Source organism: Corvus hawaiiensis, chromosome 19 (assembly GCF_020740725.1).
Source record: "Corvus hawaiiensis isolate bCorHaw1 chromosome 19, bCorHaw1.pri.cur, whole genome shotgun sequence".
Classification (NCBI taxonomy): Eukaryota; Metazoa; Chordata; class Aves; order Passeriformes; family Corvidae; genus Corvus; species Corvus hawaiiensis.
Genome location: NC_063231.1, coordinates 932,263 through 958,513, shown reverse-complemented (window position 1 = coordinate 958,513; position 26,251 = coordinate 932,263). Strand labels below are relative to the sequence as shown.

At 49.9% G+C, this 26,251-nt stretch overlaps 1 protein-coding gene across 2 annotated transcripts in view; it reads right to left on the bottom strand.

The window, feature by feature from the left end:
- RPTOR (regulatory associated protein of MTOR complex 1) overlaps positions 1-26,251 on the bottom strand; it is a 103,769-nt gene that overhangs the window by 56,031 nt on the left and 21,487 nt on the right. For both annotated transcript variants that reach the window (XM_048323528.1, XM_048323529.1), the window contains exons 4-9: positions 18,284-18,442; positions 15,563-15,709; positions 13,158-13,333; positions 9,060-9,119; positions 3,271-3,371; positions 2,219-2,363 (exon numbers count right to left, since the gene is read on the bottom strand). In XM_048323528.1, coding sequence (XP_048179485.1) covers positions 2,219-2,363; positions 3,271-3,371; positions 9,060-9,119; positions 13,158-13,333; positions 15,563-15,709; positions 18,284-18,442 — 788 coding nt within the window. The remainder of the gene's footprint in view (positions 1-2,218; positions 2,364-3,270; positions 3,372-9,059; positions 9,120-13,157; positions 13,334-15,562; positions 15,710-18,283; positions 18,443-26,251) is intronic.

Genomic DNA, 26,251 nt, shown 5'->3' with positions numbered 1-26,251 from the left:
ATTTTTAAACGAGCCCTAAATTAGTTTCTAAATCCGTCCTTTCTAAAAGTTCCTAATAACGCACTGAGCCACCTCGGACAAAAGTGGAATTTTCCCCTTTGCTGGATTTGCTGCAAACTGCACGTTTTTTGGAGGGCACTGAATAAAGTGTGTCAATTCCCTGCTCCCTTGCTCTCTACTTCACCAGTGTTTGGGATTGACAAGGAAAAGAGCCCTTTGTGTGACTGTTCTCAAGGAAGTTCTTCTGGTAAATCCTAAAAAGCAGCACCAACGTGCTCTGCTCTGAGGGGCTTCACGAAGGTGTCTCCAGCACCATCCCGCAGCTTCCCAAAGGAATTTCCAGCACCGTTCTGCTCCAGAACCACAATAGGAGCAAAGAAAATGTGTTTCTAGACCCCATTGCACTGAGAGTCTGAGAGAAATAAAAGTCTGAGAGAAATAAAAAATGGGATCCAGGAGCTCCCAGTTTCATTCCTGTGGTTCAACCCATGGATGGCAACACCAGCTCCAAGTCAAATCATATTCCCATAGGAAACCAGAAACACAGGCTTTTAATAGGCTGGCAATAAGAATGAATTACATCCCTATAAGGAACAGAAAATATAGATTTTTAATATGCTGACAAAAAGCAAGCTATAAATAACTCCAGAAATTTACTGGTTTAATTTTGAAACTCCTGCAACACTGTGTCCTATCCTCCTGCACTTGCAAACTGCAGCTGATGGCTGGAGCTCTGCCACATCCAGCAGCAGCTCAGAGTCACCACAGGTGCTCGGGTGGCTTTTCCTGCTCCGCCCTTCCAAGTGTCCCAGCCCCTCAGGTGGCACCAACAGCACAGCTCATCCCATTCACAAATGACTGAAGCGCTTTTCCTCAGAAGCTGCTGACCCAAAGCACTCAGGGACATTGTTTGCAGCATTCAGATTGTTCAGCTGCCCAACTGCTGCCAAGCCCAGCCAAAGGCCCCCCAATTTCCTCCAGGATTTTCAACAATTAAAGCAGCTTTGTGGTACCAGCAAATGCCTTCTCAGTGTCTGCCTGCACCTGCAAAGGCTCCTGGGGCTCCCTGCTGCTAGCCTGGCTCCAGCCCCTACAGAAACCACACCATGGAATCATGGAATGCTTGGGTTGGAAGGGACCTTAAAGCTCATCTCATCCCACCCCCTGCCACGGGCAGGGACACCTCCCACTGTCCCAGGCTGCTCTGAGAATCTGAGCTCCTCAGTGCTGCTGTCAGTGCTACATTCATTCATCATCACCCTCTACATTTGCCTTCCTCCACATTTTTATGGAAGAAACCTACTAAAAGGCTTCTGGAAATGCAGGCAGGTTGAGCCCCCTCAGCTGCCTTTACCTGTCACTCCCTCAGCCTGCAGCAAGGCTCAGTTCTGTCCCCCAGGAGCCCCCTCAGTGCCGCTGCACCACTCTGCACTTGGCCCAGTTTGGTGCTGCTCTATTAATCACAATGAGTAAGAAAATAAAAGCCAGCATTTTTGTTATTACTGTTATTATTATTATTTTTACTATAATTGTTCATGGGACATTGGTTCGATAGGCAGAACTACATTTAAGAGCTTTTTGATAACTGTGCCACCTCCATTTCCATTAATCATCTTAAAAGCAACAGTAAAAGTAGAGGAACTCTACAGCAGGAATTCCTTCTACTTCAGCAGCACAAGTTAAGGACCTTTCCCTCAGGCCTCGGCTCTTCCCACCCTGCACAATCCCAGGGGAGCAGCTTCACTTTGGGAAAATAAAGGCAGCAGATGACCCATCTCTTTGGTATTTGGAGTGAAAGATGGCAGGGCTGGACTGAAGCTTCTGCACCACAGAATTACAGGATAATTATGAATGCCCAGAGCAGAAGCAGCTTTGGAGATGGGTATTAGGCTGCCACAAGCTGTTCCACTCCTGATCCACTGACTGAACCAGGGAAGCGCTGCAGAGATTTAAGTGGAATCATGGAATGGTTTGGGTTGGAAGGCACCCTGAAGTGTCACCCCTGCCACGGGCAGGGACACCTCCCACTATCCCAAAGTGCTCCAAGCCCCAATGTCCAGCCTGGCCTTGGACACTGCCAGGGATCCAGGGGCAGCCACAGCTGCTCTGGGCACCCTGTGCCAGGGCCTGCCCACCCTCCCAGGGGGAATTCCTTCCCAATATCCCAAGTAACCCCGAGCAGTGCCAGCTCTGGAGGCTCCCAGAGCCCAGCACTCACCACATGGCGTGCATGTACGTGGGGGGCAGCCGGGGGCTGCTCACGGGGGTGCAGTTGTAGGACCTCATGATCCTCTCTGCCAGGAGGAAGTTACGGAACAAACTGGCCACGAGCAGGTCCTGCCGGAAGAGCTTCTGGAAAAGATCTGCCAAGAGATTGCAGGAGTCACTACATGCACGTTTCAGCACCTCAGGTAATATGCAAAAAGGGTTTAAGACGTAAAACCATGCTAACAGTTCGTTCCAGTAGCAAGGAATCTCCAGCAGTTCTGCAGGGACATGATGACAACCACGAAAGGGAAGTTCTGCCTTCAGAGCTCCCTCAAAGCACCACAGCTACTCCATTCTACGTTAGCACAATTAAACACTTTCTACCTTGGATTCTTCTTTGCCTTTTCTGGATCAAATCCCCCTTTTGGTGTTTCATTTCAGCTCAGCCTGACTACGTTTTTGGAAAATTACTGAGGGAGAACAGGACCTCTGTGTACTGTTTAATCAAGAACTATCCATCTGTTAAGTGGCAGTTTGGTGTGCTTATGAGAAGCCAAAATGAATCCTAAACGATAGCAAATGTGCTCTCTTCTACAGGGCAGAGAAGAATTGATGCTGTGTGAGCATTAGGAAGAGCAGGGTTGGAGAACTGTTTACAAATTTGGCTGCTTGCGCTCCAGAAGTAGCAATTCAGAGCAGAACAGGGGTAGAGAAATGAGGGATGAAGTTACTCATGGGAAACAAAACTGCCTTACCAGCAAAGAGGAAAGAAAAAGCCTTTATTCATGTTACTAACCAAGGCTGGAAGAAAACAGATTGCTCTGTGCAAATATAGTAAGAAAGAGAATTATTCAAGCTACGACAATTGTGTTAGCACAGAAAAACCCTTTCTGGGTTCTAATGATCAGGTCTCTGCAACACTCTGGGAAAAAGAACAAATAAAAACAAACTAGCTTTCAGATCCATCCTGATCTGTTCTTCCAGTTGCAGGGTTTAATTTTCTCCTCATTTCAGTGTCTCATTGATCTGACTCCTCATGCCCCTCCCCTGCCCCAGCCTCACCTCTGGGCAGGACGTTCCAGGCGATGGTGTCTGTGATGGCTGTGAAGATCCAGTTCAGCTCTCCCAGGGGAGTTCTCCTGTCATTCAGCCTCCCAGGAATCCTACAAGTGGGGGAAATAAAACCCTTAATAAACCCCCCATTGTTCTGGGATACACACATGCACAGCTCTGAGGCTTTGGAGCGAGATCTGGAGAGAAAGGGACTCTTTGCTGTAACATTTCCATGTCACATGGAGACTCTTCAAGGGGTAAATACAGGAACAACAGCCAACACACTCCAGAGAAACACCAGTTTAGCTGGGAGAGTCCTGGGCATTCAGGGATGGTTATGGACAGGGAACTGGGCATGGATCCACACCACAAGGAGCAGTGGGCAGAGGGGATTGGGCCTCGTATGCTGAGACTGGAACTAGAATGTTCTGCCAAGTATTCCCACTTTGGCATTCATTTAAACAGCATAAAACCAGGAGATACAGAACATGAAGGATGCAGAAAAAGCTTTGAAAACTGAATCAGTGCAACAGAACAAGAGATTTAAGGTCATTCTATTCACCCCAGCAAGGAACAACGTTTACATTGGGATAAACACCTAGAAGAGAGAAATCTTGGTGACAACAAATACTTCTCACAAATGGAGGAAGAAAGAAAGAAGAGCACTTCACCACTAGAAGAAAGAGAAGTGATTCAACCCTCATCTCTCCGAGGGTCGAGGCACAGCCAGCTCAGAGGAGCAGGAGCTGCGTGACTCCTCTGAGGAGCAGCCTGAGGACATTCTGCAGTCTGAGACATGCACAGGGTCAGAGAGGACAAACCAATGGTCCCCTCCGGGGTTCACATTTGTTACTCTCAGTACCAACACCCCTGAGCCAACAGCCTGGCTGAAGCACATTCAGTGAAGGAGGAACAGCATTGTTCCACCAGGCTCTCCAGAGCCCAGCGTCTTGTTTTTGTACACTGAAAAAAGTCCTTCAAATTGTTTTCATCCTGAAGCTGAACAAACTTCTCACATGAGAACAAACCAGAGGACCATTAGGCGACCTGATTCCAGTGATGGAAGAGCCCAGGTGACAGCCTGAGACCCAGGATCAACACACCCCATCCCTCAAGGAAGACAAGGGCTGTGAGCAGCTCTTCACTCTCCTCAGCTCCTGCCTCCATCCTGATCAGCTTCTCTAAACACACTTTTGAATGTTTATTTGTTCCTCATAAAAACAAAGACAAGGAAAAAAGAAGGAAAAAACCCACCCAACAAACCGAGGCCTGGGCTGCCTTGTTAATAATCAGACATACAATATAAAATATACAGCCTGGCACCCCTGAGCACTGCTCTTCTCCTCATGAGAAAGTATCAGCAATAGCATGAGGAAGTTTCAGAAACATGCACCAACCTGAGACATCCTATGGATTTAATCCTAATTTAACCCAATTTCCTTTCTGTGACAAGTTTTTAAATATTAGAAGTATCAGGACCAACACAGGAAGCCTTTCTATGGCCACTCACTCTGTGACACATGCAGCAGCACCATTCCTGTGCAGGTTCAGAGGCAGCACATTCTCCTGTATAAATACAGTTCTAAACCAGCTAGAAATTAACATCTTATAAAAAATTCCTGTCTGTCTTGGTATCAGAGGAAAAATACACATCTCTGAAGCAGTGTTTGCTAATGGATCCCCCGGAGCGCGCGCAGGGAACACGAGGCCACAGAGGCTCTGGTGAGGATTCCCCGTCAATATTTGCATTGCAGAACACCCTCTGCAGCAGAGCACAGCTCCCAAGCCAGAGGGGGCTTACTTGGGAACCAAAGGGATCCTTGCTGAGCTTCCCCAGTAAGCCAGACACTCGGCTCACACCACGTGCTGGCAACTTTCACAGCAGTTTTTAGTCAGCAGGAGGAGTTTCTTCATGGAAAGGGTGGTCAGGCACTGGAAGGGGCGGCCTGGGCAGGTTTGGAGTGCCCATCCCTGGAGGTGTCCAAAGAAGGCCTGGATGTGGCACTCAGTGCTCTGGGCTGGTGGCAAGGTGGGGATGGGGCACAGCTTGGACTCAATCTTGGAGGTCTCTTCCAACCTGAGTGGTTCTGTGTGAAACCTCCTGACCCGGCAAGAGCTGGGCAGACAGGACCCACACAGCTCCTGTGCTCAGAGACGTGTGCCCACCACCAAACCCGGGGCTGATCCAGGTGTGCCGTGCCCGGGCTGTGAAACCTTGGCCAAGTCTGAGGACGACAAAGGGCTGGAGGAGCTGCAGTGGCGGCTCCGGAGCGAGGACGTGAGCGCAGCGTTGCCATGAAAACCATCCCTGGGAGCAGGATCCCCGCTCTGCATTCACAACAGGCTGTGCCTGCACTGCCTGAGACCCCGTGACAGAGGTGACAAAGGAGCCACTCCAGCACAGCAAACCTGAGTGAGCACAGAAGGGAACTCCTCACGATCCCATCCTGCAGGGCCCGGCGCTGCCTCAGCTCCAGCAGCGCTGCGGGAGGTTCCAGGGCGCTGGGGCACAGCAGCCCCGTGACACCGGGGCCAGGAGCACCCACTGAGACACAGAAATCACCTCTGACATCTTCCACTGAGTTTTCTAGAAGAAAATCAAGGGGCTGGAAGCTGCCTAACCCAGGTGCAAAGGCAAAACATGAATTATCGTCTTCCACTATAAATAATAAATATTAAATTTAAAAAAGGCTGCAGTATTTCTGAGTTTGGACTAGCACAGGCTTGATTAAGTATCTGCAAAGACACCTCCAGGATGTGGCCCCAGCGCTGCTGCAGGGAGGTCCTGCACAGCACAAGTGTCACTCTGCCTCCCACCACCATCAGTCACTTGTCCAAGAGGCACCAGGGTCGGCCCTGTCTGATCCTGCTGCAAACACCAGCTCTGTTCCTGTAACCCAATGCCTTTCTCCATTAGTTAGGAACCTTGGTGGGCTCTGCCAAGCTGCAATTGCAGCAGCTCTGGCTGCACCAGGCAGGTTGGGTACTTCAGCAGCAATGTTGCACCTTGTTGCAAAGGGAACCTTAACAAGCATTTGGCCTTGTCTGCTTACAGAGCAACAATAATTTTATTTAACCCCAAACCCAGTCAGATCATCACCACGTGGGGACACCTTTTGTCCTCCTGACTTTTGCAAACCAATCATCACTTCCAGTGACTTTGACACAACAAAATCCTCTGAGACCGTGTGCTTGACTTCAAAAAGTCAGCCAAGAGCTGCTGTTTGTGTTAAATTTTGAGGTGGAAGTGCCAAAGGGACGCTTACTCAGTCCCACTCACCCCAACCTGCAGCTCCTGGTCCCCCCAGGCCAGTGCCAGTGATGTCCCCTGAGCCCCTTGGCCACAACAGGCAGCAGGACAGCCTGGCAGAGGAAATCACTGGAAGGGACTGGAGTAGATGGTATTTGATACTGGGATCACCTGGGGAAATGAATTATGCTCCCAATCAGCTGCTCACCTGCGCTCCAACCTCCCATCCTGAAAGAGAGGGCACCAAAGGATTTGTTACAGATTAATTCCTACAGTTTCTCCAGTTCCATCACTTTTGCTGTCTGATCTCTTGGGATTTTCTTTTTCTTCCTCCATCTTTAAACTGGCTCTGACTGAACCATCACCCATCAACACCCAACAGACATGAAAACATTAGCAATTTCCAACCCCTGACATTTGATAATGCTTCAAGTGGAAACAAACATTAATTTCAGTCTCACATTTGTTATTTCTGGTGACTTTTATGGATGTGGTGCTGGTGCACGACAGCCTGGAGCAGGCTCTGCTCCAGATCAGCCCCACCAGGACCTTCCCCACGTCGTGGCATTCAGAGGGGTCCTTTGTCACCAGCCCCGACAGCGAGGGGCCAGAGGGAGCAGGCTCCTCCCCAGGGGCAGTGACACTGAGCTGGGGGCCCAGACACAGCCATTTCCTCAGACTGTCACAGGATCTCTTCCAAGAGGCCCCACCAGAAGCAGGAACAGCTCTTGAGGCTTTTTTTGTTTTCCCCTTCTCGTGGGATTTTTGTTTAGAATTCCCTCCTTCTGCACAATGGGCCCAAGTTAAAGGTCCCAGGAATGCCATGCACCATTCCTGGTCCCCTGAGAGTGGGATTTTGGGAGAGGGAGCCCAATGCAGCAACAGAGGTTAAAGCATCCTTGTACATTCCCGATTCTTGGCACCCAGTTCTGTATTCCCACTACCACAGGTTTATTCCCATAAACCATTCCTTAGGGTTTTTCCCAAACTTTTTAAAAAGCAGGACAAAGCCCAGTTCACGCCACTCAGCAGCCACACCTCCAGCACAGATGACTTGAAGCCTTGGGATCAAACAGAAAAGTCCCCCCAAGGCAGGAGGAACATGGCCAGAGATGCTGCCAACAAAAGGTCTCACGAGGTGGCAGCCAGAAGTTCCCAAATTCCCAATACTCCACCAAAATTCCTTTATACTTCGCTGTCTGGCTCCAGCAAAGATCTTTATTTCTAAGCTAAGGGATTGTTTTGGCTTTATCTCAGAAGATCTGTGATGTAAATGCACATCAGGATCCACCACACGTTCCCTCACCAGGACGTGGGCTGAGCCCGGATAATTGGAAATTGGAGTCCTCTGGAGAAGGTGCAGCTTCATTTAGCCTCAAAGTCTGCAGCTTAATTGCAATAGAAACTCCTTCCCCAATTTTAAAGACAACTGAATTAGAAATTACAATATACACATAGGCAATCCAGGAATTATTCCAGGTCTATCTCGAGACTGTAATAAAAATCTGTGTTTTCTATAATTGATATAAGGAGCAGCTTAAGATGATGAGGTTTAAATATTTGATATCCACAGGAAGCTGCTGCTGGCACCCTTCCCCTGAAGAAGCCTGTAACACACACACACACACACACACACGTGTGCTGTGGCACAGCACAGACCAAGAGCACTGAACAAAAACCTATTTCTGCCAGGAAACCTTTGTTCAAGGAGGAGTTAACACTCAGCAGCACATCCAAGTGCTGTGAGGCTGAGGCTGAGCTGCCTGGCTCAGACCTTCAGCGACCTCACCACTCTTTGATTAGAGATGCTCTTGGAGCAATCGTTAATCAATTAACATACCACAGCCATTGTTTCTGCAGCAGCCTGAGGTGGCCTCAGTCTCCTCCTCATCCCCAAATCTGTGCACACCTCTGGCACTCAGGCACAGCGAGGTCAGCCCCAGGAAGGCTTCCTTCCTGCTTCCCATCTCCTCGAGGCCACAAGAAACCCAAACCCCAGCACATTTTCCCCAGAGCCTTCAAAGAAAGCAACGCCCAGTGTTGAATCCTTTCCCTGAAAACCACTCTGACACCTCTGAGAGACAGGGTCTGCCTCTGCTCTGTCAGTTGCAAGCTGTATTTTTTTTTATTTTGGCCCAATGAGTATCTCCGAAAGACAGCTTTATACAAACTATCTCTTACCTTCCCCAGCTGAGAGGAGATAATTTTTTCCCATCTAAAATTAGCATAATTAAAAACCTTAACACTGCTGATGAACCTGGCTGGCCCAACACACCTGTGTGGAAGGGCTGGCAGCACTGAGGGGCTTTTTGAACCTCAGCTGACTGAAAACATGCACAAATTGCACAGGGAATTGGAGCTGATGTGATCTCACCCCATTACTGATAAGGTGCCACCGGCAGCTCCAGTTCCCCACACCATGCAGCACCTCACCAAATTCCAGGGAAGTCTGGGAACACTTTCAAATTAAGAATTTACACTTCTTATCCAGACTTCTGCTCTCCTAACCCCTTTCAGGACACCCCAATACATACAAAATTTGACTTACTTCTCTATTAAATCCAATGTGACTCCTGGCACCAGCCTGACACTCTTCTGCATGCAGAACCTGGGGAGAGACAGTAAAATAGAACACACTAATTGAGTGTTTAATGACAAGGCTCTGTGGAGAGGATGCAGAAGGAGGGCTCTTTATTGCACTGTTTCTGCTTTAAAATGGTGTTTGGGTAGGAAACTTGGGCATGGCATGATCAGAGCCAAACGAGGCCCTCAGCATTTGTCACCCTCGTGATCCTGTGGCGATTTCAATTGTCAGGTGTCAAAACTGGGCCATTGTAACTGTCAGGGTGACAAGTGTTCCAACACACAGCGGGGGAAAAGGGCTCCCAGGCATCCAGCACAGCCTCCTGGGAGCAGCAGAGCCGGGGAGGATTACGCTGCAGGAATAATGATCAGCGTTGGCCAGGCGTCCCTGAGAGATCTGGCACTGCAGGCAGGGAAGGGAGAAGGCAGGAAAGGGAGAAGGCAGGGAACGGGAGAAGGCAGGGAACGGGAGGAATGCGTCAGGTTCAGACACCTCCGTTATTTAATTAAAAAAACTGCTGACTCCATTTCCTCAGCCTTACAAATCCCACTACTCCAGGAACAGCAGCCCTGGAAATCGCCGAGCCCTGTCAGCAGCGCCTGGAAAATCCCCAAAGCTGCTAAAGCCGGGAGCGTGTGGGAAGGGGGGACGCTGCCGGCCGGATTCCGAGCGCTGCCTCCCTCCTCCAACCCTCCCGGGAACACAGGGCAGCAGTGGGAACACAGCTCCGGGATGGAAACCCAGCAAATCCAACCTGCAATGACTTCCTCCGACAGCGCCGCATTCCCAGCCCGTGTCCCCAGTCCCTCAGGAATCCACTCTCTGCTGTTTAAGGAGGAATTTACCCCTCAGTGTAACCTCAGCTGACATCTGCCCCAACACTGCCCAGTTCTGTGGGACCAGAAGGGCTCCACTGCTCAACAATCCCATCTCCCACATCTCTCCTCACCAGAGGCACATTATCCATGTCCAGAAGGTTTTTCCCCAGGTAAAGGAGAGAACAATTACTTATTAAAGACAAGACATGCAGAGCTCATTTCTGAAATCTTGAGGACCACTCCAGTTTTCCAGTGGCATCCCTTGCCTGAAGGGCATCCATGGGAGCCCAGGAGTGGGACAGGCTCTGGAAAGCTCACGGTCCCCAGGCTGCTTTCCTGATGTGTGCGTCATCCAGCGTAAAAAGCAGCCAGAAAGAACCCAGGAACCTGCAGTGGGATCCCTGTGCAATCTGCTGGAATATAAAATTCTTACGACAGTGCATTACGGAACCACGCAGGGAAATTCCCTCCTAAACAGCCACAGGCAGACTCAGCCTGGCAGAGCCGGGTGCCTGGGATGAGGCTGCAGAGTTTAACCCTTCTGAGGAGAGCAGCACAGCTCTGCACGGTGACATCTGCTGCCTCTAAAGAAGGGTGTCCCTGGAAGTGTCCCAGGCCAGGCTGGACACTGGGGCTTGGAGCACCCTGGGATAGCAGAAGGTGTCCCTGCACATGGCAGGGGGTGGCACTGGATGGGCTTTAAGGTCCTCCCAACCCAAACCCAGAAATGTAGGAAATGGTGCTCAGTATCACGGGAATATTTTGAAACTCAGTGTAGTTTGTTTAAACCAATGTGGGGCAGAGCACTGGATTTGAGTTAACCTCAAAATCTCAAGCAGAAATGCAAAATAAATACATTAGGGAAAAAGCCCACAAAACACTTTAAACAGAACATCAGCAGCCACAGCTCCAGTCCTTTCCTGTGCCCTCCCAGTGCTGGCCGGGCCTTCTGGAGAACAAACTGCACATCTCTAACTCCCGAGGCTGAGCAGCTCCCCAGTGCTTTGTTCCTTGCCGTTTGGGGGTTTTCCAGCACTTTTCAGGATCCCTACCCCTCTTTATGGATGGGACTTCACAGCTCCAAGCCACAAGGCCCTGAAGTCAGCTCAGGCCAGCGCAGCCTTCGCCAGACCTGCGGAACTCCAGCTGTGTGGCTGCAGCTGGTCTGCACCTCCCAGGAGCGATGGAAAGGCAGGCACATGAGTCACCCTGAGCTTCCAGTGGAGCTGCCCGTGCCTTGGACACCGTGAGCCACCGGGATCTGTGTAAAACAGGGCCCCAAACACCCCGAGCGCTGCCCATTTCCTCCCCGGCCACGCCCGCCTCCCGACAGCGCGATCCGCCAGGATTAACAATCCAGCTTAGCTCCCAATTTGCCTCGCACGGAGCTTTATATAGCTACAGGATCTATTTGGAACACGTCAGCTCACAGCAGTCACTACACACAAGGACAATCAGCGTGCACACAGCCAAGTCACACTCCAGGCTCCCGGAATTGCAGGCTGGCATCAGGAGTTCCATGCCCCACATCCCAAGGGCTTGGCTGACCTGTGCTTCTCTTCCCAGCATCAATTTTACTTCCCCTGAAATTAGACAGAAGTGGCTACAGCTGCAGCCCCAATTGATGAGGGATTCTGTCCTCCAGAACAAAATGGGATGGATAAATGTTTATTCAAACCTTCATTTGCCCATAAATTCCATATATGAAACCTCATTAGAGTGCCAGGCTGGAGCTGCACAAATGTCATATTTCAAAAGCAGTTCCACAGGGTTCTTCTGGGTCAGCTCTAGGAAAAGGGCCGAGATGAAGGAAAAGGGAGGTTTTAATGGCAAAGGTATCCGTGTTTACTTTTGGTTCCCAGCTTTAGGACATCAACACACAGCTTGGCTCAAACTCTTAGAATGCAGCAAAGGGTCTGGTTTTGCATTTGTTGTGTTTATTAACATCAGTGAAAACCAATGATCCACAGCAGCACTTACTATTTACAGGATTGCATGGATAAACCCACACCTGCGATAATGCCAATCAACTGGGAACACAGAAGGAGCATAACCTTCATCAGAATAACATTTCTGAGACTGAACACCACACAATCATTGGATTGGAGGTGGGAGGGAATTCTTCACTGTCCAGGAGTTCCCATGGCACCTTCCAGCATTAGCCAGCTGAGGTTGAGGTGTTTAAACCCTTCTCCTGAGCAGTTTTACAAACACCTTTCCTGTCAAACACCCCGAGACACAACTCGGAGAATCTCTCATGCAGGTGTAGCCTGTGGAGAACCTGCCCTGCTCACCCCCTCAGCCATGTTCCCATGGAGATGAGGAACAGAAAATTCCTGAACAGATCACAGTATCCAAAAAAAACCTTTCTTAGCACATCTAACAAACAAAATCCACCAAAAAACCTCTCTTACAGAACTCACATACCCAAACCAGAGCCTGGCCAAAGAACTCACTCAGTTTGCTGCTAATGTGAAACAGAAAGAGTTCAAAGAATTGTAATTTATTACAAATATCTCCAAAGGGCAGTGAGTAACTCTTGGAGCTGTGGTGACAATTTCTCACCACCTCCTGCAGTGTCTGTGGGCTTCTGCCTGTTCAAACCCCGTCCAACAAATGCCCCGAAGTTTTTCCATTCTGGATCAGGCACGAACTTGAGAGGAGCAGCTGGAAGAGCCCCTAGGAATGGACCCTCCGAGCTCTGGGGGCTCCAGACTCCTCCCCAGGCACAGGTCCCTGGTGTTGGGTAGAACACTGCTCTTGGAAAGCTCCTGCTCTCTGGAGCAGCCTTCTCTAACTTTCTGCCTAATTAACTCGGTCTGTCATTCCAGAACATCTTTCCCTGGTTTATCACTCCCTGCCTCTCACTTCAGCACTGTTTAAAGCTCCTGCATTATTTACAGCAACCGCAATATTTGGAATGTGATTTGTGCAAAGGACAGTTTACAGAAAGTTGCACTGCACTGTGTACCATTCCTGCTCTCTGGGGAAGCAGATATTTAATTCCCAGAACAGTAAATCCCTTAATCTGAGCAAACCTAGGTACTGAGCTGGAAACTGAAATGCAGTAAGTAGAAGATAACAATATTTTCACCTTTCTAGCTCTCATTAATAAGCCACTGTCCCCAGCACACAGTTCAAACCCTGCTATTCAGCACTGCAGGGGAGCTCCGGGTCAGGTGAAGCTGCTGGATTTCCAAAGCCCTGCGGTGCCCCAGGCTGTGCAGGAGGGACTGGCACTCACCAGCGCAGCGCGATCTTGATGGGGGTGGTGAGGCAGGAGGTGAAGAGGTCGGCAGGCAGGTCCGGGATCATGGGCAGCAGCTCGTTGGCCTCACACGCTGCCAGCTGGATGCAGTTCTTCATGGAGGGGGGCAGAGGCATCTGGGCAAGGGGGTGGTTGGGGTTAATGGCAGCCACCTGTGGAGAACAAGGGAATTCCCCAGCGGGGAGTCAGGGAAGGTGAGGAAATAACCCAGGAAGAGCTGCCAGTGTTCCCTGGAGCTCTGGGTTTGGAGCTCTTTGTGACTGTGGAAGCACCAGCCACAGCTTTAACTCGTATCTAACAGTACTCAACTGCTAACTCCAAAGTCACTCTAGAAATACCCTGTAGACCAAACCTCAGTCCATAAAGTAAAAATACCCTATAGACCAACATTCCTCTTTTCCAAAAGCACAGGGATTCTCCTATTTAAGATTTTGACTATGAATATGATCTTTGAGACTAATAATTCAGGGAATAAAAACATAATCTTTCCAGCACCTTTCTGAGCCAGGTAAACAAAGTAAACTTCAGCCACCAAAATTTTTTTCCAACATTTTGCATTTTTTTTATTAGGGCAATATATGGAATCAGAAGATCAGAATCCCCCTGGCAGATTAAGGGAACAGCAAACTCCTCTGATCTCCTTGCAGGGAGAAGGGGAACAATTATCCTGATCACTCTGGCAGCCCCTCTGGAGCACCCGTTCCAGCTTTGCTTCACTTTTCATGAATTTGTACAATTGGATAATTTATAATTTTCCAAATGAATTCCCCTCCACGCTCTCATGATGCCGTGAGCACTCTGCTCTCTCCGTTACCAAGGCTTTGCTTTCAATTCCCCACGAGCAGGAACCTCCATCAGGCACCAGGAGTTAATGAAATCTAAGGGCAGAATGAAAAGCTGACACATAACCCTGGAAGTATTTTCATACCCGAATTAACTGGTAGTGTTAACCTGTGCTGCAAGAGCAGCGGTACTAAAGCAGCTGTCCCATGTAACCTCACATATTCCACAAGATGAAAAATCCCAGGGAAGATGGAATTTAATGTTTGTTGAAATAAAGACTGACATCATCACTTGTGCCCATCCCTCTCACTTGGCCAGACTTGCAGAGGTTTTCCTGCACAAGCTCCACCGGAGCAGTGGATCTGCCTCACGGCAGAGTCCCTGGGGCTGCTCCCTCCCAAAGCAGCCTCCAAGGCCTCCTGGAGCTCAGCATGAGCCAAGGGGAAAAGGAAATTGGTGAAGAAAGCAGGGAAAGGGAAGGTGAAGTCAGACCTGTTCAACCTGCTTGGGAACAGAATGAGAAACCAAAACCAAAATGCTGAAGAGAGCATCGTATAAACAAAGGATAAAGGCCCCAAAAATACCCCAGTGGAAGTCACAGGCTGATAGGGAAACTTGGAAAAGGATATTCAGACCACGTTTCTTTGACTTCAAAAGGCATCTATTACCAATTCTATTGATCCCTGTCTGGCAGTTTGATGCTCTTCCCAAGCCACAGACTTGGGAAGTTTCTTATTGCTAGAAAATGTGGAATTATTTTATGGAAAAGAAGGAATAATGAAATGATCTGCAGATCCCAGGCTACCAGACTGTCTTCTTCAGTACAATGGAATTTCCACATGTCAAAGAGTCCCCACTAAAGCATCTCCAGAAACCAGAATTCAGAAGGAAAGGAGTGGCAGGCAGGGACACTTAGCATCTGTTTGGAGGTTGTATTTGTGACAGCCACTTGCCTGATTAATTAATATTCCTTCCTTGAAGTTTTGGGGTTTCTAATCCAGTGTCTTAGAAGCGTGAGAAGTGAACCTTTACAAATGTCCTCTCCCTGTGAGCTGCAGGCAGCAGGGGGGAGGCTGCACAGAACATTCCAACTTCTTCCCTTCCACTTTGCATTTCAGACTTGCTTCAATAAATTTATTGCTAATTCCATTTGCAACCAAAGACAGCTTTTCATTGGGAACACATTCCACACTCTGCAGAACTGGAACCACCAGGACAATCCCTCTGTGGATCAGGTTTTTGTTGTTTCACATTTTCTCATTCACTTCAACAGCACAAAACAGCCCCAGATACCAGAGTTTTGCAACCAAAATAATGATGTCCTGTTCACCTCAGCAGTCATCTCAGCAGAAAAGACCATTAAGGCCCAAATTGATTCTATTAACATTAACATTTAATTAGTGCTTGTATCAAAAATCATTCCAAGTTTAATGGGATAGCAAACTGAACCAGAAAGATCGGAGTGGCAAAGTTATTTGCAAATTAATTTACCTTCCAACATGGTTTTAAACACATTTTTCAGTGTATACAGCAAAGCAAGCTTAAACCTCATTTGTGTTCAGTAAGCCCCAGCAGAGCTGTGCAGCCTGAGCTCTCACCTCCAGCTCCTGCTCTCTCTGTAGTGCAAATTGCTTGAAGGACTTGACAATCAGGCCGGCGTTGGAGCAGTCGTAGACAAAGATGGAAGGACTCCCCATCCAGGTCTGCAGGTCGTAGATGGACAGGGGGATGTACTGGGTGTAGTTCTGCCGGGAGAAAAGCACCACTCCTGTTACCGCGGGGCACAGAAGCACCAGAACCCGAACTGGGTGAGGTAATAAAACACACCCACAAAACGAAACCCCAAAATAAAACCTAGATTGAATTTATTAATGAATACAAATACAGTCAGTGTCTATCAATAATGAGGGCATGAACCCAAGTCAACACAAATGACAAGCAGATTTTACTGTGGCATTATTTGAAACACCCAACTCTAAAAAAAAAAAGCCCAAAACTCTGCCAAGAGTTTTCAGTATCAGATATTTAGAGTTTTGCTACATGCTAACAACTCCAAGCAGCATTTAATAGTCCAATTTTATCCCAAATTTCTGCAACACTGATAAAGGATGCAAAGCAGCTGTCTTTAATTTAACATCAAACATCTTAAACTGAAAACCCCATCAATAAATCAGGATGGATAATTAAGCCCCTGCAGCCCATCAGCGCTACCCCGCCTGAGCCTAACGAGATGCTTCATAATTTTATTACAGCTTTAGCTTCTGTGCAACTTTCCAAATTATCCATTAAAATTAAAACCAACAAAGCTGCCTTCAACAGAGTGAAGTACCCACAGTTCCTTTTCTGTAAATAGGAAGGATCTTGTTCCTTGTCTTCCATCTTAACGCCCCCAAATAACTGGAGGCAAGAGGATAAAAATCAGCCATTTAAAACCAGCTATGAGGAGCCAATCCTGAACTAAGTGAGCTGAAAATATAAACCACAGATCTCTGCCTGCAAAGAGTCACCACCAAATACCCAGTGGCTGCCAGCAAGATCCTTCTCAGCTGCAGGCAGAGGGCAACCTGGTGTTCCTCCAGTCCTGAGCTCGGCCCAAAATCCTCAGGAAAAGCTGTGATGTTCCTATTAACATCAGCAGGATGATGGATGGGATCGTAACTCTCATTTAAATTCAAGAGACTTAAAATAGCTGTAATAAAACCAGTAAACTTTTTACAAAAATCAAATTTTCAAGGACACGTATCAGCATCGATAAAGACAGGAGGGATCATAAACCATGTGTTACATAAGGTAGGGAGGGGTAAGGCATTTCCAAACCCAGCTTTGCCCATATATAACAGTTTGGGTCGTTTCATTAAAATTAATAGGAAAAATTGTTGATAAAAGCCAAAGTTTTAGGGAGGTGGGTGCAGTTTAGGGAGCTGCAAATCACTGCAGGGTGGAATGGGGCACGAACAGCTCGTGCTCAGCACAGCCCTTTCTTAAGGTCACCACTCACGTGGAGCACATTCCAACCCCAGGAAGTTCCACATAAAAAACCTGCTCTGACACATCTCATCACTGACATTTTATGGGCAGGCATTGTTTTACCTTTGTATTTCTACTGCATCTTGCTCCAGCTAAGATTGGATTATAGCTCTGATTAATATTGTGGTATTTGCAACCAGAAGAACTTTATGTTCCAACTCTACCGGGGGGGTCACATAAAACATCACATTTGCTAATGATATGTAAATGAGGCGGTTTGAAGCAAGAAGGGGTGTTAAAGCAGAGCTCTGCAGCACACTTGCTCAGGGTGGTGCTTTGATGCAGCTGCCACGCTGGGCTGGACGCATGGTTTGTTCCCTGGCTTGGGCTTGGAGGAGAAGTCCCTGCTCCAGCACCGCTCCCACCACCCCTCTGTGCCTCCTCAGGGACATGACACAAAGACAGCTCACCTGGAGACTGCCTGTGAGCACATTTCATCCCCAATTGTTTAGTGAACAACTCAGAGGTATTTAAAAAAAAAAGCAGGCCTTCAGAATTTGCAGAGAAGCTCCTTAAAATGCCAGAATAAACATGTCTGAAGTTGGGGGATGTTGATTTTTCATCTTTTTGAAACCACATTGAGATTTTCTCTGGAAACAGTAACTCAACTAGAACATTGCTCCTTACTAATACAGCAGCACTCACAATAAATACATGAAAAATGTTATTGCAGCCTCAACACGTGGCAAAAGGCCAGAAAATGCCAAATGAACCAGTTCCCTGGGACTGTCTCGATTCTCTCTTGGTATGGCCACACTGGACAGTGAGTCAGGGCAGGAACCTACAGTAAATCAGGCACAATTCCGAGTTTCAACGTTCCCTTTCCATCTCTGTGCCAGTAATTTATCGCTTCAGTGCACTGGAGAGAAGCCCCTCGTGCCCCACAGGGCAGGGACAGCCTGGGTGGCCACACAGCCTCAAGAATACAAAGGAAGCAAACTGGGAACCAAACACCTGTGAATATGTCCCAAACCTGGAAAAGTGATGGGAAAATGCGTTCAAACGGAGAGGTACGTATCGGGAAGGAATTCTTCCTGTGAGGGTGGGCAGGCCCTGGCACAGGGTGCCCAGAGCAGCTGTGGCTGCCCCTGGATCCCTGGCAGTGCCCAAGGCCAGGCTGGAGGGGGCTTGGAGCAGCCTGGGACAGTGGGAGGTGTCCCTGCCCATGGCAGGGGTGGCACTGGATGGGCTTTGAGGTCCCTCCAACCCAAAGCAGCCTGTGACTCCACAACTCCAAAACCCAGCTGTGCTCTACCAGAAGCCTTCAGTGCCGTGCTGAGCCGCAGACCCACCTTGTTGAAGACCCAGATCTCGCCGTTGACGGTGGGCCGGGGCACGCCGTGCCCGTTGTAGTGGAACAGCACGCGCTCCTCCTTGGCGTTGCGGCGCAGGGACGTGCACAGCTTCTTCACCTCGTCCACCGTGGGGTCCAGGCTCTGCTTGTACCTGGCCTGGGACACAGCACGGCACAGAGTCATTGCACACAGCCTGTCCCACGGGTGCTGGATGGAAACTGGCTGCTTTGGGAAAAGGGAACACCAAACGTCGACAGTGGGGCTGAACAGACAAAGCGTGTCTGTGGGACTGTCACACACACACCAACAGCACAGGTTGGAGGGAGTTCAGCACAGCTCCCAGCTCCCACCCAGCTCACTCACTTCTAAATTATTAATATTCAAAAAGCCTTAGGAAGGTGAAATCTGTTTAAACATTAGCCAGCCTCAAAAGTAACCCCTCATTTAATCCTCCAATTCGACCTCTACACCTCCAACTGAACAAATTCCCTCTTTTGAAGAGAGAAAATTGTATAGATCGACACCATTCTCAAGACAAAAGGACACAAAAGGCCCAGGAATTGGACATTCACACAGTTGGGTACAAAGGGGGGAAAGTGATGGAGAGCCCTTGGAAACTGCACATTGCCTTGGGAAAAACTGCTGCATTCCCCCAGCTGTGGCTATGGACACCACGTTACCCTTCCCACGAGCACCGAACTCAGAGCACATTGGAGGATGGAGGAAAAATCAAACTGGCAAAAACCCCGATGATTCAAACCCGTTTTAACTTGGCTGAGTTCAAGACACCCAGGTAGGAGCTGGTTTGTCACGCTCAAAAGTGCTTTTTTTTGAAGTAAGGCCAAATAATAACAGAAAGTCTTTCAACTGCCCTTTGAAAGACAAAAGCCTGGTTCTTTCTCTCTTCTCCAGAGCTGCAGAAACTGAAACCCCAGAATCACAATAAAAACCTCCAATGTGATGTACTGAAACAAAGACCCAAGTTTAAGAGCAGGACAAACACACCTCTACAAAACCTGCCATTGGGAGCCTGTTTACAAACCAAACCAGGGCCAAAGTTTGGGATTTTTAGGTTTTTCTCTATGGCAGCCAAAGATAAAAAAGTCTTAAAATGTCACAGTAAAAGAGGATGAAGGACTTAAATTGTTTATCTGAGAAGCCTGAAGAGCAGATACAGTGCTGCTCAATTAACAATCAGAGTCTCCAGCCAGCAGGAGAGGGAACAATGAACGGCAGCATTTAGTGATGGCAACACCCAAGAAAAGCAAGCAAAAGGAGGAAAAATATGAAGCAAGAAGCGGTGATGTGACACCCTCATCCTTTCTGGGAACCTCAGCACTCAGGAAAGCCAAGAGGCTGCATTAATCTTCCCACAGATCCCCCACCTCCTCCTCTCTCCACTCAGGGTAGTGATGAAGACACTGATTTGCAAAAATGTGCCCCTTAAATCCCAGCCTGGCTGCTGGCAGCCTCACCAGTCACCCAAACCGGAGTGCTGGGGAATTTCAGCTTTTTTCCACAGGAGAACAGGCTCATTCCATCCCTCCTCACGTCCCTGGAGCATCAATATTAAACACAGCTTGCAGTTAATGGAGGTGGATTCAGACTCTAAAACTAAAGTCTGTAGATCTCAATTTCCAAACTGCAAACAGATCATTTGGGCCTGGAGAAACACGAGGACAAGGAGCATGGAAAGGAGGGGAGGGAGCCTGTGAATAAAGCACAGTCTGAGTCCTCCTGCCAGCTCAGGACTCAGGTGGGTTTTAGGTATGACAAGAACCAGGTATGTGAGTAACACCCCAGCCCAGGTGCTGCTTTTTTGGTCTTTTTCTTTCCTCCCATCATTATTCCTTTACCTTCCCTGTCAAGGTGCTGATTCCTTCCCCTCCAGTTCCCAGCAGCAGCTTTCCAGCACTAATGAGTGCAAAAGGTAACAGAGCCCAACCAAAACCCGACAGCTCTGTGGGGCTTAACCTCAGCAGCTCCCGTTGTACCACACACACCCCCCCTACACTTTGGGCTGTTTTCCCCCGTTTTTATGAGCCATTGCCCAGCTCCCGAGCGCTGCTGGCCCTGACCACCACGCTGCCCTCCCTGCCTTCCATCAGGTGCTGGTGGCAGGTATTTCCTGCCGTTTGGCAAGGAGCCTGTGCCTCCTGCTGCAATTACAGACAGGACACTCCAGCCTTCAGCTGGGTGATGCATCGGGAGCAGCAGAGCTGTCACAGCCCGGCCGGAGCGCCCTGACGGGCAGGCAGGGAGGTGCTGACAGGGATGGCAGCTGCCCTTCCGTGGGAATGTGATTTCCTGATCACCTCCTGTCTCACTGAACAGCTCCTGTCAAACACAATAACGTGGTGGCCTCATCCAGGACATTCTCATTATTCTGCTCACACAGGCAAAGTTAAAAGTTTTGCTTGTTTATTGCCACACTTCTGTGGAACACTCACTGGTTTATCCAAGCTTGTCCCTGCTCACTTGTGACAGTTAGGATGTTCATTTTTAAGACATTTCACCGTTCAGTGTTGAAACTTCAGGACTGATAAAACACTGTATTGATAAATTTGCGTGAGTTTCAGTAGAAAGAAGTTCTGACACCCAAACCAGGAAAAGAAACCAGTTTGGGGGTGGCACAAAGTGCTTTTATGTGGACATTACCCCTGTTTAATGCTGAAATGGGAAGTGAGATGGTGCCACTCCGAAGCCGTGGTGCCGATCATCCCCTGATGTCCCCACACAGAACGACCTCCCAAATTACTGTCCATTTGTTTCACAAGGGATTTACTTCTTTCAAAGGAAAAATGAACCACCCAGGCGTTCCCTGCTTAGCAGGGCACAGCAGTGACCTCTCCAACACGAGTCTGTCCAGAGGGGAAAAAACCCCTTCAGTGGATTCATCAGCTCCTACCCCACTGGAACATCAGGATGCACTGGCTGCAGAAATTCCCACAGTCCTTGGATTTTGAGCTTAAATTAACGGCTCTGCTTTGGAAACTTCACCTAATTACAGGTTTTCCTTTAATTTTTAATGGGGCCAAGACACACGTCCAACCCTGAGGAGGAGCCCCAGGCAGAGGCCCCTCTCCTGAGGAGCCGGGGCTGCAGCAGCTCCGTGGCTGTGCCAAAGGGCTTTGCTGTCACCTGAGACACCAGAACTGGCTTGTCATCACCTCCCAAACTCGGCTCTGCTCACCCTGCCAGCTGCTGAGTCCAGGAAACTCAGCTCAGGATCAGGTCCCGTGAAAAGGAAGGAATGCAGAGTGCCAGAGGTGACAGTGTGAGAACAGGGGATTGAAGCTGCTGATGTTGCTCAACTCTCAGTGGCAATGGAAAGTTCTGGAAGCCAGGCCAGGCTCCCATCGACACTGGCACGGCCCAGCCCAGCAGGCAAGAGGCTCTTTCGTCAGGGAGATGGATTTCTTCCCCTTGAGACAATATGAGGATAAACCTATTTTCTCATCAAAGCTATGAAACTCCAGTCTTCCTCTTTCATTTTCCTGCAGCCCAGGACCTGAGTCTTTGTTCCAGAAAGACTCCACAAGACTCAGACCACAGCGTGTGTGTGATTCCACGCCAAAACCCCAACCCCCGGCGCAGCAGATACAAAGTGTATGAAAAATGTATGACAAATGTCTCTGCTGGCATCCAGAGCCTGTGCTCTTCACAAGGTATAACATCATCCTCTTCTCATTCAGCAGAACAAATCCTGAAGTCACTCCCCTTTTATCCCTAAGATACCTTACTGAATGTGTTCCAAATTTATCCACAGAAGAAACTACTCCAACATTCAGTATTTTATACTGAAACTGCCTTTTACACCTCCTTGCAGAAGAAGGATGCTCCTACCCAGAATCTATAATGAGATATAAAAGCTTTATTTGGCTGAAGATAGGGTTTTTTTAAACAGCTTCTGGGTGACAAAGAATCCCAAATGCAAATGGCACACACAAGGCACTGCATGTGGTGAGATTCTGTGGTGGGTACAATAAATAAAATAGAGTCACTACAGCTGCAGTGCTTGAGGTTCAGATGCTCCCTCTTGAACTGCCCAGAGCAGCTGGGGCTGCCCCATCCCTGGAAGTGTCCAAGGCCAGGTTGGAGCACCCTGGTTCACTGGAAAGGGCTGGGACTGGATGGTCTGTAAGGTCCCCTCCAACCCAAACCATTCCATGATTCCATACCTGCAGGACATGGACAATCCACTGGACTGGAAGGTTTCCTGTCCTGCAGAACCTCGGAAAGCAGGGCAGGGCAGGATTTCCTGGAGGAACCCAGTCCCACCCCAGTGATCCCAATGCAGAATCCATCACCTCCACATCCTGGGCCGTCCAGCCCATGGCAAAGCCTCCCCACGGTGGATCCCAAATGCTGAGAGGCAGCGAGTGCTGCTCTGCCCTCATCCTTAGCAACACTTTATCCTCACACAGCCAAATCCCAAGGACCATTCCAGGGTGCGGCTGCCACTTGGAGCAGATTTGAATCCCGGTTTCCAAATGCAGAGAAGACGCTAAACCTGTGACGCTGCCATGCACGCAGCCAGCCTACTTCACATGATTTAATTAAAAGGAATCAAAGCAAGCTAATTATTCCAAGAGAGGGTTTTTTGGAACAACGCCCAAATTGGAAAAACTGAAATACAAAGAAGCCTGACAAAGAAGTAAGTGGTTAAAACCCAAGAGGAATTCCACCCGCAGCTTCCAGGGCCAAGGGCAGGCAGGTTCCACACCACCTCTCCTGGCTGTGTGTCTGGAGCCCAGCACACAAACCCATCCCTGCTGCTCAGGGCTCCAGCTCGCTGCTCACCATCCCTGGTGCTCCATGTGCCACACCAATGCCATGGATAAAACCACCCCAGACAGAGATGTTTCTCAGATGCTTGGAACACTAAAAATCCTGGATTAAGTTTTCCTTTAAGAGAAGAGCATAAAATTGAATTAATTCATATTCCACTTTTCCGGAGGCAGCTGCCAGTTTGATGCAACGTGTTCCTGAGAGTGTCTGGAACAAACGGGGGCTCAGACGCATAAAACAGGCACATGTATGTCAAAAATTCACAGCCAGGGTGAACATGTGGTGCCACACAGCAAAGCAACACCACTGTATTTTACTTTTTAAATCTCCTGAACACACTGGAGCATCTAAACAACAAACAGGAACACGGCCAAAAAAAAAAAAAAAAGGAAAATCAAGAATAGGATCAGACAATTTCAGCAAGCTGAGAAGCCCAGAGCCGGTGCAGCCATCCCCAACCCCTGTGGGTGACACAGAGCGAGACCCCCCCCCCAGTTCCCACAGCCCCATCCCATCTCCGGGAACCAAAAAGTATAAACTAAATTAAGTATTGAATTACTGAACATCACCTGTAGATGTTAAATCCCTTTGAAACCACCTGGGTACCAGGAAAGGGGAAAGCAGGAAGAATGACATCAGTGTTTAAAGGAATCCAGAGGAAATCCAGGCTGAGCTCTGTGCTGGGCATGTTGGTGGACTAATAATAAACAAACAGAACCATGAACATCCACTTTGGGGAAGAGCCCATTCAGCATCTCTAATGAGAAGCCAGACTTCTCAAATCAAACCCTTATCTTGTAGAGTTTTCTAAAGAAATCAAAGAGCACGGAGATGAGAGGAAGTATCTTTTTGATATAAGCCCATTTGGATTCCCAGAGGATATTCAGCAAGATCTCAACACAGATTTGGAGGAAAGCCCATATACAAAGACTTGCTGATAAAACAGGCAGGTGGGGGAGAATCCCTAATTTTGTCCATGGAGGGAAGTCTCTGGGAAGCTCCAAGAGGATCTGTTATGCAGCTTGGCTCATCCAGCACATCAACAAACACTCCTGACAGGGAGGGGCAGGAACACTCTGCCGGCTGCTGGCAGAGGCGATCCAGAGGCACTGCAGGCAGACCTTGCCACGGGCAGGGCTCAGCAGAGCTCTGGAAGAGGATTTTCACCACCAGTTGTTTTATACTCACTGATTTCTTTTCCATAACTCCATTACTACAGACTTCTCCCAGTGTTCTGTCTCCATGTGATGCCAGGCTGGCCTGTTTCCAGGCCTGCTGAGGGGGAAGCTGTTCTAGTGAAAAACTACAGACTTCACTCACAAACAAAAATACTTTGTTCTTTGGTTCATCCAAAACGGTGATTAATAACCCAACCCTGCAATTCACTGTGATTTCATTTTAATACTGACTAAACCACAGCTCTTTTCTTGCATCAAAGGAAGATTTAGGATCCTGCATTTACACTGGCTTTGGAGACACATCAAAGGACAGACAGATTTAGAACTGCACATGAACATTTTTGGGTTTGCACAATTCCACAATAAACATCCCCCCCTCCAGGACACAGCGGTGCCAGGACAGGATCCCTCCCCAGGACACAGCGGTGCCAGGACAGGGCTGTCCCCCCCAGACACAGCAGTGCCAGGACAGGGCTGTCCCCCCCCAGGACACAGCGGTGCCAGGACAGGGCTGTCCCCTCCAGGACACAGCGGTGCCAGGACAGGGCTGTCCCCCCCAGACACAGCAGTGCCAGGACAGGGCTGTCCCCTCCAGGACACAGCAGTGCCAGGACAGGGCTGTCCCCCTTCAGGACACAGCGGTGCCAGGACAGGGCTGTCCCCTCCAGGACACAGCAGTGCCAGGACAGGGCTGTCCCCTCCAGGACACAGCAGTGCCAGGACAGGGCTGTCCCCCCCAGACACAGCAGTGCCAGGACAGGGCTGTCCCCTCCAGGACACAGCAGTGCCAGGACAGGGCTGTCCCCTCCAGGACACAGCGGTGCCAGGACAGGGCTGTCCCCTCCAGGACACAGCAGTGCCAGGACAGGGCTGTCCCCTCCAGGACACAGCGGTGCCAGGACAGGATCCCCCCCCCCAGGACACAGCAGTGCCAGGACAGGGCTGTCCCCCCCAGACACAGCAGTGCCAGGACAGGGCTGTCCCCCCCCAGACAGAGCAGTGCCAGGACAGGGCTGTCCCCCCCCAGACAGAGCAGTGCCAGGACAGGGCTGTCCCCCCCAGACACAGCGGTGCCAGGACAGGGCTGTCCCCCCCCAGACACAGCAGTGCCAGGACAGGGCTGTCCCCTCCAGGACACAGCGGTGCCAGGACAGGGCTGTCCCCCCCAGACACAGCGGTGCCAGGACAGGGCTGTCCCCCCCCAGACACAGCGGTGCCAGGACAGGGCTGTCCCCTCCAGGACACAGCGGTGCCAGGACAGGGCTGTCCCCTCCAGGACACAGCAGTGCCAGGACAGGGCTGTCCCCCCCCAGGACACAGCAGTGCCAGGACAGGGCTGTCCCCCCCAGGACACAGCGGTGCCAGGACAGGGCTGTCCCCTCCAGGACACAGCGGTGCCAGGACAGGGCTGTCCCCCCCAGGACACAGCGGTGCCAGGACAGGGCTGTCCCCTCCAGGACACAGCGGTGCCAGGACAGGGCTGTCCCCCTTCAGGACACAGCAGTGCCAGGACAGGGCTGTCCCCCCCAGGACACAGCAGTGCCAGGACAGGATCCCTCCCCAGGACACAGCGGTGCCAGGACAGGGCTGTCCCCTCCAGGACACAGCGGTGCCAGGACAGGGCTGTCCCCCCCAGGACACAGCGGTGCCAGGACAGGGCTGTCCCCTCCAGGACACAGCGGTGCCAGGACAGGGCTGTCCCCCTTCAGGACACAGCAGTGCCAGGACAGGGCTGTCCCCCCCAGGACACAGCAGTGCCAGGACAGGATCCCTCCCCAGGACACAGCGGTGCCAGGACAGGGCTGTCCCCCCCCAGGACACAGCAGTGCCAGGACAGGGCTGTCCCCTCCAGGACACAGCAGTGCCAGGACAGGGCTGTCCCCTCCAGGACACAGCAGTGCCAGGACAGGATCCCTCCCCAGGACACAGCAGTGCCAGGACAGGGCTGTCCCCCCCAGGACACAGCAGTGCCAGGACAGGATCCCTCCCCAGGACA